Source organism: Arabidopsis thaliana, chromosome 2 (assembly GCF_000001735.4).
Source record: "Arabidopsis thaliana chromosome 2, partial sequence".
NCBI lineage: Eukaryota > Viridiplantae > Streptophyta > Magnoliopsida > Brassicales > Brassicaceae > Arabidopsis > Arabidopsis thaliana.
The window spans coordinates 6,366,787-6,387,570 of record NC_003071.7 but is presented as its reverse complement, the minus strand read 5'-3'; the positions used below and the strand labels follow the sequence as shown (position 1 = coordinate 6,387,570).

General features: G+C 30.4%; 3 protein-coding genes, 1 long non-coding RNA gene and 2 pseudogenes across 7 annotated transcripts; 2 read left to right on the top strand and 4 right to left on the bottom strand.

The window, feature by feature from the left end:
* On the bottom strand, positions 1-1,767 carry AT2G14850 (transcriptional regulator of RNA polII, SAGA, subunit). The gene is made up of 2 exons (NM_127049.4): positions 1,610-1,767; positions 1-1,259 (listed from the first exon to the last, which is right to left on the bottom strand). The coding sequence occupies exon 2, from the start codon at positions 1,169-1,171 to the stop codon at positions 296-298; it is 876 nt and encodes a 291-aa protein (NP_179091.1). The 5' UTR covers positions 1,172-1,259; positions 1,610-1,767; the 3' UTR covers positions 1-295.
* A 2,993-nt stretch (positions 1,768-4,760) lies between these two features.
* Positions 4,761-5,203, bottom strand: AT2G14846 (Bifunctional inhibitor/lipid-transfer protein/seed storage 2S albumin superfamily protein). The gene has a single exon (NM_201733.2). It carries the CDS (start codon positions 5,139-5,141, stop codon positions 4,842-4,844), a length of 300 nt encoding a protein of 99 aa, NP_973462.1. The 5' UTR covers positions 5,142-5,203; the 3' UTR covers positions 4,761-4,841.
* A 1,434-nt stretch (positions 5,204-6,637) lies between these two features.
* AT2G14843 lies at positions 6,638-8,695 on the top strand (annotated as a pseudogene; the record flags this gene model as incomplete). Its single annotated transcript has 1 exon — positions 6,638-8,695.
* Positions 8,696-14,488: 5,793 nt separating this feature from the next.
* AT2G14840 lies at positions 14,489-15,669 on the bottom strand (annotated as a pseudogene). Its single transcript has one exon.
* Positions 15,670-15,798: 129 nt separating this feature from the next.
* AT2G06275 lies at positions 15,799-15,998 on the top strand. The gene has a single exon (NR_140132.1). It is a non-coding gene; the product is annotated as an other RNA (long non-coding RNA).
* Positions 15,999-16,444: 446 nt separating this feature from the next.
* Positions 16,445-20,692, bottom strand: AT2G14835 (RING/U-box superfamily protein). Of its 2 annotated transcripts, NM_127048.6 has the most exons (10): positions 20,597-20,683; positions 20,310-20,396; positions 19,942-20,022; positions 19,314-19,431; positions 19,121-19,215; positions 18,265-18,336; positions 17,781-18,035; positions 17,562-17,673; positions 17,163-17,349; positions 16,445-17,048 (listed from the first exon to the last, which is right to left on the bottom strand). In NM_127048.6, exons 2-10 carry the CDS (start codon positions 20,331-20,333, stop codon positions 16,961-16,963), a joined length of 1,032 nt encoding a protein of 343 aa, NP_565365.1. In that variant the 5' UTR covers positions 20,334-20,396; positions 20,597-20,683; the 3' UTR covers positions 16,445-16,960. The 2 variants fall into 2 exon arrangements, with proteins under 2 accessions (NP_565365.1, NP_973461.1); NM_201732.2 differs by having other exon boundaries at positions 16,498-17,048; positions 20,310-20,692.
* Positions 20,693-20,784: the final 92 nt, after the last annotated feature.

The window sequence follows — 20,784 nt, the reverse complement described above, 5'->3', positions numbered from 1 at the left end:
GCAACTGCTAAAACTTTCTTTTGCTTTCATGGAAAATTTGTTACATTAGACGTGAGGAAAAAATACAGAAAAAAGTAAAGATATCACCTAAACAAATGGTATTTAAACTATATTATATCTATCAGAACTTGTACAATCCCAAGAACCTTTGTTTCCCATTCAAAGCTTCCTCAAGAAATTTCTAATTGCAATTCCACTCAAATCCAAAGGAAAGAATCTCAGGCAAAGGAACCAAATCTGTCAATCAAATATGATAATCGGTGTATCGCTAAATTACGGCGTTTTTTCTACAACTTTACTCTTCAGAAGCACGGCAACAGATCTTTTCTAGCTGTATAGGCCATTCCTCTCCAAGAACCCGGGGATTAACCTCCATGGCGGCATGGAAATCCAACATCGATACATTAGACACCGCTCGCTTTTGTTGACTTGCTAAACTCAAACAAGGCTCGATCAGCCTTCTCATATATGCATTCAACCCACGATTAAGAAGATTAGCAGAGTCCATAGATAACTTTATCCCTTCCATCTCCAATTTCTTCTCTAACCGAGCTCTCAATGTTATCATATCAGGTAACTCCCCGCTGCTTTGACACGTCTCACGGTTGATACCATTGTACGTACTAAATCTAGCTTTGCTCTTAAGATGGAAAGAAACACCGAGTGGAGCGGTTAAGGGGCTTCTGCTTTGCACACTCGGACTACCCGTCATTTGCTCAACTTCTTCTCCATCTTCAACAGAGACAACTTCCATAGGAAGTCTTTGAGCCTTTGACATTGACTCATCATTCGTAGTAGTGAGACTTTGAGGCTTCCCAAGTGGACCAAGAGGACTAGGCCGGTCTCTAAACTTCCTCGACCTGCATTTCCTCGGCGAAGGAGGAAACACGGGATCCCCGTAAAGAGATTTCTTCGGATACCTCGGCGGTGGAGACTTAGCAACACTTGCATTCTTCAGAATCGAACGTACAAGACGGTTGTGTAGAGAAATGTTCTCTCTACCAACCGTCTTGCTACATAGCTTATCGAACTCGGACTTGCTTATCCTCGAGGTAAGGAATTTTCCGAGCTGGTCGAAGTAAGTGTCAGCTCTCTGATGCCCAATTTTCTGATAAATTAGGGCTTTAATCTCAAGTGAATTCAATCTCGAAAAACATTGATCTGACCCCATCTTCCAACAAATTTACACCTGAACTTAATCCAAATCCAGCTTCATTCAAAGATCCAGCGAAACTGGTCTCTTCTCTCAATTCCAAGACCTAAAAAACCCCAATTCAAAATCAAAGACATACATTAATTCTTGAGATCGAAGTAAGAGAAGAAGAAGTTCAGGTAGATAACCTGAGCGAGCTAGAGCAAATACGTTGAACAAATTGACTAACTAAGAAAGTAAAATCAAACATAAATTTCTGAAAGAGTCGGTGAAGAATCGTAATTTCGGACAAATTCTAGGAAGAAGGAAGAGAGATTTGAGAAGATCCGAGGTTTATAAAGTATTAAGAAGCTTTATCGAAGAAACAGTGAAATCAATCGAAATTGACTTGAGGAAAACGAAACCCAGAAAGGTAAATCGAAGATTGAAGGATGAATTAAGAGAGTAAGTACGTACCAGTAGAAGAAGCGATTGATTTAGCCGCGAAATTGGGTTTTGTTGTTGTTGAAGAAGAAGAAGAAGTGTTTTTTCTTCGCTTTGTTTTGTGCCCTAAAGGGATTTTTTGTTTTTCCTTTTTGTTTATCGAAAGTGTTCGCTTGTGTTTTGTGTTTTCGTACGTGCGAATTGTGATGACCAAACAAGAGTTGACGGAAGAAATAAACCTCGTTAACTCTTTTCCGTTAGTAGTTCGGACAGTCACACACGTGCGAATTTTTTTTATTTTATTTTTCTTGTTTTTCAGTTCTTTTCAATTTCTTAAATTTTTTTAAAAATATGTTTTTAAAATTAGATGAATGTATTACAAAGAGTAGGATTTAAAAGTCTCAAAGTTTAAAACAAAATATAGAGAGGTACTCTCCAATGCCATAAAAAAAGATAACTAAATAAATAAATATAAATTTTATGAGAGTTTTGAGACTAAAGTTAGAAAACGGTTTGACATATGTAAAATTCCAGTTAGTCGAAAGATCTCCTACGAACAGATTAATAGCCGATATGGTGGTTACTATCAAAAGATGAAATGACGTTGATGAAAAAATCATAGCCATAATTAGCTCCAACACGAGAAAAGAGGTACATGAAGTAGTGCAAACAGGGGTAGACCCACACTGATTAAGGAGACAGCCGCCACCACTAACTTTTTGATTTTATTTTAATTTGAAGGTAACTTTTATAGAATTTATATTATATCCCTATAAGAAATTCAAAAATTTCCCTCATCTTCCAAGTGAGATTACTTTCAAACTCTAAAGCTCATATTACTTTATTTTGTTAGTAGCTCATTTATAGGTTTTCCAAATTGAAATAGATTATTTGACTCCCAATTAAAACTAAAAATTTAATTTAGAATCCAAGTCTTGGTTTGTTCTCTCGTTTCTTCTTATATTTTAAAAGTTAAAACAAAAATCGTTGAGTGAATTATATATTTTTAATAATTATTGTCGTATTGTAAATGTAAAATTTTGAAGGTTTCAGTTTTGATTTTAGTTTTTTATATCGATATCTTGTCTCGTTTGCTATATTAAAAATGAATTGTTTAAATCTATCATTAAAAAATTTGAAAAAAAATTCAAAATGATAAGTGAGCGTAAGATGTATTTGTAAGATGTTTTGGTGTTTTATTTTTGCATATGTTTTAATGTTTCCTTATGAATTTTTTATGTTTTATTTAATATTTTAATGTGATTTTTTTGGTTATATTTTTGTCCTAGTAAAAAAACATTATAGATCTGTTACGGAATATAAAGGTCATAAAGCGGGTGCTTATGGTTCCAAGAAACATCTTAATGGCTCTCGATCTTCCTTAGGACAATCTAAATCTGCATGGGAGAGTAGGATCCAGGTCCTAGAAGGGTTGGCAATTGGGTGGTGCTTGAAGTAAAAAAATATATGGTACAACGCAAAATTAATTCTAAAAACAAATAAGAGAATAAATTCTTCAAAATTTTTGAAAGAAAAAAGAAATAGGAGAAACTAAATAACAGTAAAATTAGATACCCAAATCAAATAGAAACATGAGAATCAATTTGTTATGTTTTTTTTAAATAAATATATATAAGTAGGCAAAACTTCTAAAATTACATGCGAAGACCAAATAACATGAGAACTATATATAATAAATTACGCATTAAAAAAATAACGAACAATTTAGGTGTATAGCTATAACATAAATTTGAAGATATTTTCTTTGTACGTGATTTTTTTTCCACTGTTCTTTTGATCTAAAGCAATATTTGTAAGAAAGCAAATAAATGTGGTTAAACCAAGACAAATTAATAAAATCCCAATGATCAGCATTATAACTTTATATGCAACATTAGAAGATATATTAATTTGATAATTTTAACACTAATAGCTCTAATATCCTACTATATTATTTGGGAAGTACATTTTAAATATAACCTTATTTTTTGTAAGTAATTACATAGGTATACCATTAGAAATAAAATTTTAAAGAGTAAATTAATTCATTTCTTTAAAAATTAAAAAGTCAAATACTAATTAATTAAATTTAACTCAAAAACGAAATACATTATTAATTTCCAAAAAAGTAACCAATTAAAATCAACAAATTAGATTTGATATCTAAATTATCATATTAATTTTTTATTAATTCTTATAGTTCACCTCTCATCTTTATATGATTCTATTTTTGTGAAAAAATAATATCATCGTTATAAAAAAATAATTAGAGTTTTTTCGCATATGCCACAATTTGAATTATCATATTAGATTTTTTAATGTGTATGATGTGATTCAATTTTTAATACAAGGTGAAAATTCCTAGAATTGACGGGTTTAAATCAATATTAATACAAGATGGTATACTACAGGTGAAACTATAAAATTAACAATCAAAATACAAGTATATAATTTTAAACACTAAACAATATAAATAATATCAACAAAACATATACAACTCGCAGTTTACTATACATTTAAAATAAAATAAAATAATATCATATATTTATAATCAACTTTACAATAAAAGTTTTTAGTTTAAGTAAAATATAAGCCTACCTGCTGTATAATGCAAGTTAAAATTATAAATAAGCAGATTACCATCACGATGGATGTACCTCTCACATACACACCTATCAAAAACTTAAAACCTTTCAAAACCTCTTGGTATATTCAAATTAGGATTCTTCATTTATGGAATCATTATTCCAAGGGTTTTGGGATGTCTTATGAAATGATTTTGGCAGAAGAGGATGTAAATTTTTTTGAATAAAAAGTAGTCAGCAAAACATATGTTTTATTGAAATTTTTTAGATAATTAAATCAGAGAATAGGGCTGGGCATATGAGTAACCCATTCGAGTTCGGGTAGAACCCATTCGGGTTTGGGATTAATGGGTATATGATTTACTACCTAATAGAATAATTCTAAATATTCGGTTCGGGTCGGGTCCAGTTGGGTTTGGGTCAGTTTGGATAAAAAGTTTCAGGCCCTAAAAATAGAAACGGGTATTTTGTATGTAGATAGTGCGTCTCCAAACAAAAAAAACTTTTAAATTTATTAAGTTTTAATAAATTTAATTATATTTGAATATATTTTACTAAATTTTTACAAATATAACAAATAATTTTGACAAACATAGCAAACATAACAAAGTATACAATTTAATTTATACAAAATATTAATGTCTATAACACGGGTTATGATCTAGTAATAATTTAAAACTTTAACATTTAGGAATTGGTATAGCACAAGCTGTTAAAACTTTTTGAGCTTTTCCAGATGATACATATTGAGTAAATGATGGGATTTTAAGATAACCACACAAACACGACAATTGTTCTTTCAGTTTTCCACAACATTGCACAGATGGTTGGCTTCCGGCTTCCACCGCCGGCAGACATACTCGAAGATCTGTTACTATGCACACCACTTTCTCCTCCTCCTCGACTCTAACCACCACTGCTTTGGTCGGAGCCAAAGACGACAAAACAAAAGCGATGAATACTAATGTAATTAACTTCATGTCTTATAGCTTTAGAGACTTCTTTGATTCTATTATAATTTTTATTTATTTTTCTTTAAAACTGTTTGCGATTTGATTTTGAAGTGTTTAAGGTTCATAAAGCTATATATATAGATGGAGTAGTGTTAGAAATATACAAGTGAAAATATTCAAAGATTGATTATAAATAAAATGATTTGGAAAGTAAATAAACAATTAGAAGAAATATATCTATTTAGCTATACAATATTAAAGTGTAGTCAAAGTTAGAAGGATTCAAATTTGGATATTTAAATGGACTATATATAATTAGAAAATTGATGTAATCTATTTTTTTAGTGAATAACATATAATGAGTTAGAATCCGAATAGTGACATAGTCTTGCCGACAACATAAATCAATATTCTGATTTCTTGCGATATGCAGTTTTTTTTCACTGTATGATATATATATATATATTTAAAAATAAACGGTAAATTAACGGATAGTTAAAAATAATACGTATTGAATTTTAAAGTTAATTAACTGTTATAGTTACCATAACTAAAATATTTTCTAGTTACTGGTTACAGTTTTTTACTATCTTGTATGGTTAGAGTTTTAGTATGGTCCAAAATACGGTTAGAATATGATTATGGCCACGTCCAACTAGATCAACTTGCAAAGTTGGTATTTTATTTTGTTTTTTGTAACAACATTTTGATACTACGCACTACAAAAAAAAGATCATATTAAATCACTTAAATTGTATCACAAAATTAAATGATATTATTTTAAATCATTTATTTATAACTGAAGTAAATATATATGTCTTAGCATCAATTAGACTAAATGATGTTATAATTATTTGTTTGGCATCGATTAAATAAAATTGATTCAATTTTTATCAGTTTGTATCATTTAAGTTTAATTGATATAAAATTTATGATTTTCATCATTTGGATAACTGATGTATTTCTTAATTTTTGGTAAGATCATTTTTTAAATGATTCAAAATTTATATCAATATAAACTGATGTTAAAATTATTAATATAAATAACAATAATAAAAAAAAGAAAAGAAAGAAGTAGTGTAGAAGAAGACTACATACGACCTAGCTGCTAGCTTATTTGTTCTTCTTCTGGTTTTAGACAAAAATTAGATTGATAATCATTACACGGAAGTTTTGTGCAAATTGTGGCATCTATTCGCGAATCATAGAATCAATTATATATTTATTCAGGTCAATTGTGGCTTGATAATCGTCTCTTCTAATCCTAGATTTTTCAATTGAATGGTTTATTATTTATTCAGGTCAATTATTGGAATTCTTTAATCATAGAATCACAATTCACAATTAAGTTTTTTCTTCACATCACACGTTCATACATTTACTTTTAATTAGATTTCAACTAAAAGCAGAATAAACGATGGAGATCATGATCATGGTAGATAGATTTATTTTTAAATTCTTAAGGTTTTGAAATTTTAGTGTTTATATGTCAAATTCTAAAGCTTACAAATACAAATCTTTTTGCTTTTAAGATTTTGATGGATAGATCATGGATAAACAAACTATGTTTATCTCAAGATTACATATTGGGGGTGAAAATTTTATTGGATTTTGCATTTGGTTAATCCATGTTACCGTTGTTGTCTCCTCAAAACTAATTCAAGAGAAGATATTAATGGTGATTTGATGTGTTATGGATTTTTAAATTCTTACACAAATTGAGTAATACATGGAGAGGATATATGTGTCACGAGTAATACAAAAGTACCGCCTTCTGATATTGCTTCAGTTGAATTAGATTCAACTAGGACTCTCTTGGATGATATTTTTCTTGATATTAGTACAAATAATGATGGTGGATATGAAGCTGGATCATCTGAGAACCCTATAGACACTGATAGACCATCAACTGCAAGTGGAAGTTGTGAAAAAGGAGAAGATTTTGATGAGTTACTTGCTGATTTTAATCTAGAGCTATATACAGGATGCACTAAGTTCACGAAGATGTCCTTTATATTGAAGTTGTACCATATCAAATGTATGCAGAGGCGGACATACCTTGGCAGGAGGTGGGGCATGTGCCCCACACTAATCGATAAAAAACTTAACATTTAAGCTTACCATTTGGATTCTTTTAGTTCATTTGGCACTTAGTGCCTCATTCAAAGCCTTATGTAAACGAGTTCGACGTCTCTCCTTACACTTTCTTTTTGCTTTTATTTCTTCTTTTACATTTTATTTTTTATAAATAAAATGTGTTCACTTTTTTGGTAACTTTCTATAATTACATGTTTTAATTCTCCTTTATCATTAGCTGCATTTCTTTTATTTATTTTATTATTTTTCTTATATGAAACTATTTTCTTTCAGTTATATTTATCTTTCTAATTAAATTAAACTTTTAACAAATTTTAAATCATCAATTTCTACTGTAATGTATATTTTTATTAATAGTTTACATTTTCTATCATGAGTTGTAACAATACTTTTCTAATTAACAAATTTTTTAAAAATAAATAAATAAATATACATATTTATATATATTAAACATATCCAATAATATATGTACCTAAGTATATTTAAATGCATTTTGATTTAGTGTCTTTAGATTTCAAAGTTAAACACATTAAGGGTAAATATCATATTTATTTAATATTTTATTATTATATAAATAATATTTTTAAATATAATATGTGCCCCATATAAATTTGGTTTCTAGATCCGCCACTGAATGTATGTGTGGAATTAGCGACAAGGGAATATCTATGGTACTTGATTTACTGAAAGAAGCTTTTACACATGCGAGATTGCCAGGTTCATTTAATGACATGAAAAAGTTGTTCGCAAATTAGGATTGACTTCTGAGTCAATTCATGCATGTCCAAATGATTGCATGTTATTTTGGGAGGCTGATGCGGGAAGAGAAATATGCAAAGTTTGTAAAGCTTCCCGCTGGAAAGAAACAACTTCAGTAAAGAGTACAAGAACTGAAACTGGATCAGAGAAAATAAAGAGTAGAGCTCTTGCAAAGGTTTTGCGTTATTTTCCTCTAAAGTCCCGACTTCAACATTTATTCATGTCATCAAAAACTGCTACCCATATGAAATGTCACGCAACTTCTAGTAACAATGCTGGGAAGCTTCGACAAACTAATGTTATATAGTAATTTGTAAGTTCAATTACATTATTATAATTTTATATATAGAGAGACAAATACTAATGTTCAAACAAAATATTCAGCCAAGTGCATGGGCTGCAAATTTTCAAGCAGCTTTTGCAAACATCCCAAATCTAGCATTTGTAAACATTCCAAATCTGCCTAATCCTCAGGTAAAGAGTATTTACATATTAATTTCATATATACTAAATATTTAGATAATTAACTTATACATTGAATAATTTTTTCTCAAGAAAGGGATGGTGGTGCTAGCTAGCTAGTGGATAAACGTTTAAGCTAGAATTGAAGCAATGCTAGTTATTATGATTAAAGTTTGTTTAGCAAAATTTTTTAGTTACTTTTAATTTATTTATGTTTATGCATTTGCACAGAAGGGATTGATTATGTAGTTTGTTTTCAGTTTTTTTTTTATTATTATTAATTATATTTGTCTTTTTGTTTTTCATTAATTAAAATTTGTTGGATTAAAAAAAATAAAAAACTAAAAGTCGTTAGTTATTATTTTCACTAGCTTCACTTTATAAATGATGTGAAATTATTTTAATACATATTTTTATCAATTAAAAAAGATAATCTTTTCATCGATTTTTAAAAATGATTCTACAACTAAAATCAGTTTTGAAAATTGACATAAATAAAATATCAATTTCGTAGAAGTGATGTCATGTTTTAAATCAATTATTATAAATGATTCATGTACTAAAATCGTTTACCTGACATGATACAACAATTAATATCAGTTATGAAAATTAACACTAGCATTAGTATCATTTATTTGTAAGTGATATAAATATTGACATCAATTAGTATAACTATTACAAATACTAACATCGCTTAGGCAAAGTGATGTACATAATACCATCGTTTATAGAAATGATGTAAATATCACATCAGTTTTTATAACCGTTACAAATACTAACATCGTTTAAGCAAAGTGATGTAAATAATACCATCACTTATACGAAATGATGTAAATATCACATCAGTTTTTATAACCGACTCAAAATAAACATCAATTATAACAAGCGATGCAAATATTATGTGAATTTGCATTAGTTGTTAATAAATCGATGTAAATTATTTGCATCAACAAGATAGGAATCATTTATTTAACTGATATAAAATTCTTTTACATCAATTATAAGTAATACAAATATTCAAAATAAGTGATTTAAAATGATTTTTTTGTAGTGTACTAAAGTTGTTTTACCTTTGTGGATCAATAAAAAAATCAAAATTAATATTAACTAAAAAAAATATTATGATAGTATGATTGTAGGATATGCAAAATTATTTTCAATTATTTCTGCGGTATAAACATATATTGACATGCAAAATTCCTCTAACCATTACAATGGTAAACTAACAAAAAATATTACTTGCTTTAAGATCAACATATCTACCCACATATTATTCCCAACGAAAACAAGATTAACAAATAATCTGGAGCAAACTATAAAATCACCAAATTGAATTCACTTGCATATAAAGAAAGATCAATAGTTCTACACAATGGAAAACTTAAAGCTTAAAAGGAAGATCATACATTCATTCATTAAAACATGGATAGATAGATGTAAAGCTTAAAAGGAATATCATACATTCATTCATTAAAACATGGATAGATAAATAAGATTGATAGATGAAGGCCTAATTGGTAGCTCTCCCAAAAAGCCTCACCACGAGCTGGAGGCTGGAGCCATCTTTGATGAAATAGTCCCCAGGACTGCTGCATCGTCCGCAATCATCTTCTTTGCGAAGTGAAGCATCTGCTGCTCAGCCAAGACCAAGATCCTCCTGCTTTCTCCTCTAAAACAGCCTTCAAATCCTGGACTGTGTTTCCCTCACCTAGGGTATGGATTGTCACAGTTTTCCCTCCTAACCGTTTCACAAAAATCTGCATGGCTACGAACATAAAAACACACCATAATCAAATCATATAAGCAAAGGAAAACAAATACATAAATAATGATATGCATATAAATAATTTCTATTCTACTGATTCAAAAGAATTTAGGAAAAATTAGTGAGTTAGAAAGTATTGTGAGCTGTGCGTTAGAGAGAAAGAGAGATGTAAGTTTATATAGAAGTATTTGGGGACGCGGATGACTCTCTCGCATTAATGATGCATTTTATGATGTATCTCTCACACACACAACTTGTCAAACTAATGCATGTGTGCTTAATTTAGCAAAACAAAATCACTCTCTTGTTAAAGTATATATTAGACTTATATCCTCTTGTTTAATACAAAACCATCCTAATGCACAATGACAAACAAATAAAATCACAAATAATAATGCAAAAAAGATTACCAAAAATGGTTTTCATCAGAAACAGAACTCATCACTCTCAGTTTCCACCTTACCATGCAAGACACCTTTTGCAACAATACATTTTTCTCTTGGCCATTTAAAAAAAATATCCATTTTCTTGAACAAAATGACCAAATTACTCATTTTCTAATGAGAACATGTAATTAAAAACTTATATTTTTATGCCAAAAATTATTTTTCTCGGCAAAAAAAAATATTTCCGCCAAAACATTTTTTATTGCCAAAACTTGTTTTCTCCGCCAAAAAATATTAGAAATCCTTGTAAATTATCTTAAAACCTTTTAAAATCCTTATGAACTCTTTAAATACATATGTAAATACTTTAAAACTCTTTTAAAAACCTTTGTAAGTATTTTAAAATCCTTGTAAGTTTTTTTAAATACAATGGTTTTAAAAAATTTATAAGAGTTTTTAAAAGATTTACAAAGGTTATAAAGTCTTTAAAAACATTAGTAAATCATTTTTTCACTCTACAAAAAAAAATTGTAATTATTTTAAAACATTTGAAACTTTTTTTGAACTATTTTAAAACTCTTGTGAACCCTTACATAAGGTTTTCAAAATATTTACAAGAGGTTTTAAAGGGTTGTAAAACCCTTTTAATCCTTTAAAAGTTTTTTAAATATCTTTATAAATCCTTTAAAATCCTTATAAACCTTTAAAAATCTGTTAAAAACCCTTATAAACCCTTTAAAAAATCTTTATTAAACCTTTGTAAATTTATTTCCCGCCAAAAGCATTTTTTTGTGAGAGAAATGTTTTTGAAAAAAAGATTTGGCAGAATTTTTTTTTCATTATTCTTTTGGCAGGAGAAATATCTTCGAAATAATTTAGGGGGGAAAATCAATATTTCATTTTGTTAAGCTAAAACATTTTCAAAATAGGGGTAAAATAGTCATTAAAAGTTAAAAGACGGTATAAATGAAAATGACCTAAATGAAATGGCATAATTAAAAGGATAGTCTTGGAAGGGTATTATTAGCAACTTCTCTTTGCGTAATCATAGGACTCTTCATGTTACAAAAAGAGGTTGCAAATCAAAACGGATACATACATCTATATAATATGCCAAAAAATAAAGTGTTTGATATTATTAAATACTAGATAAGGACCCGTCTCATGGACGAGTTTACTTTTTTATAAATTAAAATCGAATATAACAAAAAATTAATCAACAACATTTGTAAGTAGAAATTTTCTTCAAAAGTAAAAACAATATTTTCTTTTTCACAGTTGCATTGTTTCTTTAACCACTAAAGTTATTGATTCAAAATTATTTCGAATAAAAGATATATCACATAGTAATAATTCATCGTATACTTATATGAAAAACTAAAATTAAATATATTCATTATAAAGTTGGCGAATGAAACCAAAATAGTGATTTTTAATTAGACACGTTAAAAATATATAAACATGATAAATCGACTAAATCCCTTAGTCTTCCAAGCTAACGTTATGGGCTTGATTTCTATATACTCGTTTGCAATGACTATGATCAATCAATAAAAAACTGATAAATTCAAAAATTATAAACACGATGATATATGAATCTTATATAATTCAAATATAAACATAGAAATTTAAATAAACAATTTTGAAATAGTATAATTAAATTCAAAATATCACAAGCAAAGAAGAAGCATATGTGGTTATTACATATTCATGAATTTCAAATAAACAATACAAATTTTACTTAAAATCATCACATATTTCTAATTAGAAAATAAAATTGATATAAATTATATAAATTTGTAATTTAATCATGACACATATCGCTATCTAAAATCATTAGAACTATGATATATTATTAATTTTATATAATTTAAACTGAACGTAGAAACCAAAATAAATAATTTAAAGATAAAACAGTTTAACTAAAAATAAAAAATTATAAACATGGAACCTTTGATAATTTAAATATGAAAAGAAAAATTGAAATAAACAATCTAACAATACTACCATCATAAACAAGGAGAAACAAAAAAGACAGTTAAGTAAAACAAATATTACAAAAAGGAAAGAAAAATTAATTTCTCGTATTTCTAAAAAAATAAACTCAAGTAATTAATATGAGAATTATCGTAATTAAATCATCACATATTTATAATTGGAAAGGAAATTGAGATTAATAATATCAAAATTTAAATTAAATCATGACACATGATAAAATCTTTGACAGGTTCATGATACTATTAATTACTAATTTTGAGAAACAAAAATATGTAATATTAGTTATATAATAACATATGCTTCCTTTTTAAGAAAATATGCCTGATTTTTTTCTTTTTTAATTGAATATATATTTTAATTATAAAAAATATATAATTTCCTTATAATTATCTTTTAACATTTTTGAATTGTTTATAGAAATATTAATTATTTATAATTATTCTTATAATTATCTTTTATATTGTTTAAATTATTTAAATTTATAATTACTTACAATTATCTTCTTCCTTTTTTTAAAAGGAAATGTCTGATTTACACATTTCAAAATCTAAGATCGATAGATTTGCCACGTGTCATGAGCCTTTGAGTTACTAACTTTAAAAACCATACTTTATATAATAAGATATCTTCATTTTTTATTTAGATGAGTATAAGTTTACATGTAAGTTAATAAACTAAAAGTATGAAAACAGTAGTTTATCAAAAACATATATTTTGATTTTTGGTTGTAGGAACTCTCACTTGTGTAGTTACAGCTTTATTAATTACTAGGATACGACCCGCGGTACACCGCATGTTAATGTTTTGTAAATAAATATTTTAAAACTTTAAGTTGTATCTTTGATAATATTTTTTTTTGTTTAGTGTATAAAATTGTATAATCGGATTTTGATTGTTTATTTTAAGATTTTATCCGTGGTATACCGCCTTGTATTTATGCTGACTCAAACCCGTCCCACCATATAACCTTGTCCCATGAATTTAAACATAATTTTGTTATTTTTATTTTTAATAGTATTTTTATTTTACATATAATTTGAGTCAATATAAAATTTTGCTTTCAAATGTTTTTTATCATATAAAAATTTATTTTGTCTAGAGTTCAAATATTATTAATATTATAAATGTTTTATAGAATCTAAGTGTTATAGATACCAACTTATTAAGCGGTACACCGTAGGTTGATTCATTTCCTTTTATTTTATTAGTTATAAATTTATGATTTTGTAAACTATAAAGTATATGATATTTAATAAGATGTAGCTCTTATAGTCAAATTATCGTATTATTTGGCATTTATATAGCTAAATAAATATGTGACTAAGATTCATGTTATTAAGTTACTATCATAAAGTTCAAAATTAAGTTTATATAAATTGTAAAATAACTTAAAGTGCCTGCAAACAAAAAATGTGGTATATGATTTAACCCGTGGTGTAAAATAAAATGAAATTTGAAAACTATATAAAATCATAAACTAAAACAAAAAAAAAAGTTATTTGGGAGAATCTAGTAATAAAAAGTTATATGGGAGATTTGGATATAGAGGACCTTTTTATTTCAATTTGCCTTTAATCATAAACTAAAATAAAATGAAATTACAAAATTATAGTTTTCTCTTCACTTTTTGTGTGCCAAAACCTCTAAAAAGAAAAGATCCTTTATAGAAGCATTATTATTTTTTCCCAGGGAAAAATCGAAATAAAAAAGGTTTTGTTCCTCTTTCTCTCCGCCGATGGTTGCGCAAGAGTAATCTTCCCTCTGCTCGGCGTTTCTCCTTTTCTCGGCGTTAGCGTCGGCTTAAACAGTAGCAATTAATGTACTCGCTGATTCCATTTTTCAATGATACACTAATAACAATTATCTGTATAGCTTTTTTAATTTTCAGAAGCCTGATTTTTGTGTTCTCAACCATGCGAGTGATCGAGGCTGAAAGTAAAACGAAAGAAATAAACAATCTTTTTACATGTAACTGATTTATCAGTGTAATCCACTTCTCTGGTGTGCTCATCAAATACAACATTTCCAAAACTGCAATGAGATGAGAACCGTATTGTTATATCACTCATTTAATGTTTTTTCTTTCTCAAAAACAATTCCAACATATTGTCTTTACTTGTTCCAAACTTGATGGCGTTCCATATTCTCCCTCGAAAGATCAACACACTTTGCATAGCATCCACCCTCAATGTTCGAAACACCAGTCTCAGTCCAACAATGCTCATCATCTCCAATAAGATACATGTTGTGATCAGTCCCGGTACCTATAACATTCATAAAGAAAGAAAGAAAAAAGTCATGAATCTCAATTCACACACTCATTTCAACAAAGAACCAAGCAGTTGTCAAGCCAAGTAGGTGGTATTTGTGATGTATCATTTGAATTCTATTTCCTTCCATCATCAACAAACACCATCTTTGGTGATGAGACTACAATACGTGAAAGTCCAAAGAAGAGGGCAATATCTCCATCTTTTCCCATATTGCATCCAGAATGAAGGGAGAGAATGGTAGGCTTTAAGGTAATGCATAACACTCATTGCTACTGTTTAAGCCGAACTTTTGACATTGTGACTTACATGTTGTGCATAAACAATGAATGGTAGGCTCTAGGTGAGACAATCTTGACTTTGATTATGTTCTCCGGATCTCAGTTTAAGTATTGATCATTGACAAAGACCTAAAAACCCCAACAACAACAGAAATTTCATAAACTTATATCAAACGTTCTACACTCAAAAACATTGATTAAAGTTTTCAAATTTTAAACCTTTTCCAAGAAATTCAAGTAATCAACAGCTCTTTCTCTGTTCACCATGAAAGTATGTTCATCCATTTCAATAATGGGCGAACCCTTACAATCAAAATCAAAAAACCAAAACAAAGGATAAAAACTCCATCAATCAAAATCGAGATAAGAATTAAGAATACTCACTTTCCCCACCAAAGCTCATACACAGTAGCCGCAACTTTAACAATACGCTTGTCTGTCGGAGATGACCAGTCTTAGCACCCGAAAGCGTCGCCAAAGCTCCATTAGAAGTAATAAACGAACCTTTCTCATACTTAATAGCTTGCTCATAAAGCTCTACAAAAAAAAAAAATACAAACTCAATCTATTAAATTCGTCGCACAAACACTGATAAATATTCTGTATAGCAAAACATCTCTAGAGGTATGCATAAGAAATACCTTGCTATATGAGAATTTTGAGAGATCATTTAGTCTGAGGCAAATTGTTGTTGTGGTAATTGTTCGATATGAGATGGTTATTTATAGAGCAGAGTCTAAGGTTTTGGTTTGCATCGGTTTGACAGTTTGAGAATATCTTGGAGAGCAAGTAGAAAAATCATAGATACGAATCAAAAATTAGAATAATACTCACATGTTTAAGGGGAAGATTGTGAATCATTATATAACCATAAAAGTATTTTTGTTAACACATTTACGTTAGAATGTTCAAGATATTTTGGTATCTGAACAAAATATCTTGAGAATATATGCATGTTGTTAGTTTACAAATTTAAACAAAATCAATACGCAATTGTTAATGTGGTTCCTTTTTTGTAGGGAAATCTTGCCAAAAGATATATTAATAACGATTGACGAAAATTAAAGAAAGTTTGAACTCAAGATTTGCGATTTATCAAAGAGATTTGTTTTGGAAAGTATCAAATTATTAGAATCCGAAGGACTAATTTCCGGGTCAAAAACTTTTAAAAAAACCCGACCCGATTGGATTCCTTAAAATGTACTTCAAAAATGTTAAGTAGATGATGCAAGCACGGATCTTTGCTGCATTCTGGGTAAATGAGACCGTCACGTGTGTATCGCCTTCGATTTCTTTGACGCAAATCTTAATCCTTGCATCATTAAGACCGTCACGTGTGTATCTAAAATAACAAAAAACTCTGTTTCTTTACAAGGACTTTCCGACGCTACCGGTAGTCGATTTCCAGAGGAAAATGGGAGTTTAGTATATAAAAATAAGGTTGCAGAGACGCAGATTCTAATTCTGGTTTGACTTCAAATTAAGAGAGACACTACTCAACAGCCCACAAAACATTGAACATCAAAGCATCCATAAAATGCGTTTTCGTCTACCAAAAACAATAGCTACAACTAAAACATGTCGACTGAACCAGAAGCAGAGAGACAAAGAACTTTAGACCAGTCACAAAACAAGGAAACCGACACAAAGAACCGATGTGTAACGCTCTAACAAATCAACCGCAGCCCACAATTCTCAAAATCAGCTCGTAAATAACATTTTCTAGTCGTCCAAAAGGGTATCCACCAGGGCAAATTGATTTGGATAAAGCAGGAATGTATGATATATGTTGTGGCAGCTTTATTCCCCTGTCTGATACGATATTACCTCATCGCTGCTCCTCATCGGGTAGTTCTTGACCAATTGCCTGTAGTGCGAGTCTGTAGTATAAAATCCCCATTGTTGCCATACACGCTCTGCACATTGGTCACATAGATTTAGGCCATGGATAATACTGATTGATTCTGCACCAAACATTTGACATATAACGAGCAGCAGAAGAAAGAGTTACACTGTAAACAAGGTCTTACATGAGAGCTATGAAAATTAGTATCTTCCTTATATCCATTTTTGATGATCGTTGATGCCTTACACGACCTTCAGAACCATCATCTGCCTTTGCTGCATCCTTACGAGGTGGTGCTGTCACGGGTAGAGTTGGTAATGCACTAGACCAGAAAGGTAGTAAAGCTCGTAGAAACTTGTGACGAAGAGGACCTTACATGAAAAAAAAAATGAGAATCAGTCAAAGTCATCGCGACAATGCTATAGATTCATACAAAAGTGGAGTTTGTCTAATGGAAGGCAGACACATGCATCTCAGAAAACAAAAACAATAAGAGGAAAGGAGAAGCACAACTCTAGCGTAAGTCTTGTAGTAAAGCAAAAAACAGACAAGAGAGGTAAGAACGATAAGGTTTTTCTCCCACCTCTTCTTGAGTACTTTTTACGATTGCCGTCTTCATCGTCTGCATAATATAGAGTCTCGGAGTTCTGCCTGTCTACAGCGGGTACTCCTTTCCGTGCAGCAGCAGCAGCAAGCTATATACGACAGCAACAAATAGATAAAACTGTGACAACTCATAAAGGAAAACAGAAACTGTACGTAGTTTTTGTGAAAACACCAAGTTTTTAAGAGAATATCTTACTCCAGGGCTTGAGCTTTTCATGTAACTCCCAGCAGAAGCAGGAACATCTATCTCAACTATCTCTGAAACCGCAGATTTGGAATATTCTCCATTTCCAGCTACTGAATAACCATCAGGAAGGTTATTCCCTTCTTGTGTATGAGAAGATGATGATATATTAATTAATGCATCCGAAGCAAATGCCGGTGGTGGGCTACGAGATTCGGTGGATCGAGAAACTGGATGGTTCCCAAGTAAATTCTTCTCAAGACCAGTCTGCCATATAGAGAACAGAGAATTAAAATCCAACTAAACCAGTGATCCTTTCAGGCTGTGTGACAATACAAACAATCGGATACTGCCAAATCTCTGCAAATTTTCTATGCTCTCACTGAGAGATGTCTAAGGTGGGGGTAACAATTGAAAATGTAATACTTTTAAGATTGTAACTTCAAAAAGAAATTTGGATAATCTACAAACAATTGAACTAACAGATGAAACTAACCTGCGTAATTACTTCCCTTAACAGAGCATGAAGCCGAGATCCTGCATCTTTTACCATCATAGGAGGCCATATCTGCATTTAATGATCATATGAGAAGTGAGAACTATATTGCGGCACTCTTCCAAGCACGAAACAACACTTCAAAGTAAAGTAAAACCAGGCTATACAAAATGTTTTTCAAGTAAAACATAAGGACAAAGAGGAATGGAATACAATCGGGATGGCTATTAGCTCAAACCCTGGTGAACCAAAATAATCTAGATAGCTACCTCCAGTATATTACATCACAGAGGGAAGTATTACACACCAAAACAGCTAAAAATCATCCGAAATTTGATAGAAAAGAGTCAATAGAACATGAATCATCAATCATTAAATACTCTAATTTTAGTTACTTCCCCAAGATTTATCTGTCTAGGTGTAATTTTGATTGCTAGGCTTTCATCTGCTACATTACAAACACGGGTTGCTACTGACTTGAAGAAGCTAACTGAACCAGAAAATCATGTACAACTACAGCCGAACAATCAAACCATACAAAATTGCCTAAAACGTTAGGTCCAAAACAAAACACCCAAATCTTCATAAAAAAGCACCCGGTCTCCACATGCAAATAGTCTTTATCATGTTTCTATGGCCAGAAAGTAAGAACAACACTGATGAAGTGCTCAATATTATCATAGAGAAACACAGGAAATCACACCAACTCAAATATTTTTCTAAATCTATGTATCAATATTAGACACCAAAAAAGAGCTCCAGCCAATACAAGTACACACGGAAAACAATGCGATAGAAACATGAAGAACACAAAAGGAAGTTTACTAATAAATATATATGAATCAATAACGCTTACAGGTGTGCTACATGCTGGGCACACATAACCAGCAGGTGCAGTATGAGGAGGAAAACTCTTGATAAGCGAAACCAGGCAGCTTGTATGTATAGCATCTGATACAAATAGAGGGTAAAAAATGTTCCATTAATTTAATTATCAAAATTCAGAAATAAAAATCCAATCCAACAATGGTAAGAGTCAGACAACATACGCAAGCAACCTAACCGAGTGACTTGATGACCTGCCCCCTCATCAAATGTTGCTTGGCATTGACAACACTTTGGCTGATCATACTCTCCATCTATCACCCATTCTGAATACGTCCGGACCTATTGATTACCACATGATAAAAACATATTTCTATCATTGTCCCACCTTGTCTACCATATAAAGTAGCAAAAAGAAAACGAGAAATTCTGAACATTGTTCAACTTATAATGAAGGAAAAAAACTGCAGAAAGATTATAAAATAGAACAAAATGTATATGCCCCATGAAATAGATCTTGCCGCCACTAATATTTATCTCGCGTCTGTTATGATGGAGCACTGTGAAAACATCAGTAAATCATATTTTTCGAAGTATTAAGTTGTTGAGAGTGTCAATTATATCTAACCACTTGGGGACCGTAAATCTAGATCATCCATTACAAATGAACAAACATAACAATCAATAACTAAACAAAACCAAATGCTTCTGTTCCCATAAGCAGCAATCTGTCCAACAGTTAGATATCTTCCACACAACTTTTCAATTTCTAATCCAAACAACAAGAGACTAATTCCTCGATAAAACTATCAGTTCGCGGTAACAACAAGAAAATGAATTGATCAAACATACCACACAAGTTTGATGCTCCGGGAAACAAATGCATTCGCCGCAAACAGGGGCCTTGTGAACAAAGCAATACAGCCTGGTAGCCTAGCAAAAACAAGAGCAATGGCAACATTAGCATTCACAAGACGAGCTTTGCAAACAACCAAATCGTTATAATTCTCCCCTAATCCAGATCAAAATACGTCAAATCAGGGGAAAACAAGATACATACATGCAAACAAATCGAAAATTACTTCAATTGAAAGAAAAACTCAGCTGCAAGATCAGAAATCACGAACACTTTGATTTGACAAGAAAAATCTCCAACAGATCATCAAATGGTACAATTGAAATCGGTAAACGAGTGACATAAATAGAGATTATGAACATACCTTTTTGCATTTGCAGACCACCATTGCGAAACGACAAGATCAGAATTGATAAGCCAGAGTTAGATCGAATCAAGCTTAGGGTCTCGGCTGGATTATGGATCACACAGAAGAAATTGAGATCAAATTTATGGAAAAACTGAGCTCGTTGGAGACATTGGGATATTCATAGATCAGATCAGAGACTAAGAAGAAATCGACGAATCAAACAATTGAATCCGAAAATTGGAAACCCAGATTTGAAGATCAAGGAATCGAAAGAGAGTGACGATGCGAAAGAGAGAACGTACCAAAGCAGAAGAAGCCGCGAACCGATTTTTCCCTTTGCTGGTTCCTGAAGCTTTTTTTTTTCTTTATGCAAATCTTTTTTTGGGTACAAATCTTTTTTTTTAGTGCCCTATAAATATGAATATGATATTACATTCACTTTCTTTTTGTTTTAAGACAAGAATCAAATTGTTACAAGAATGGTATAATT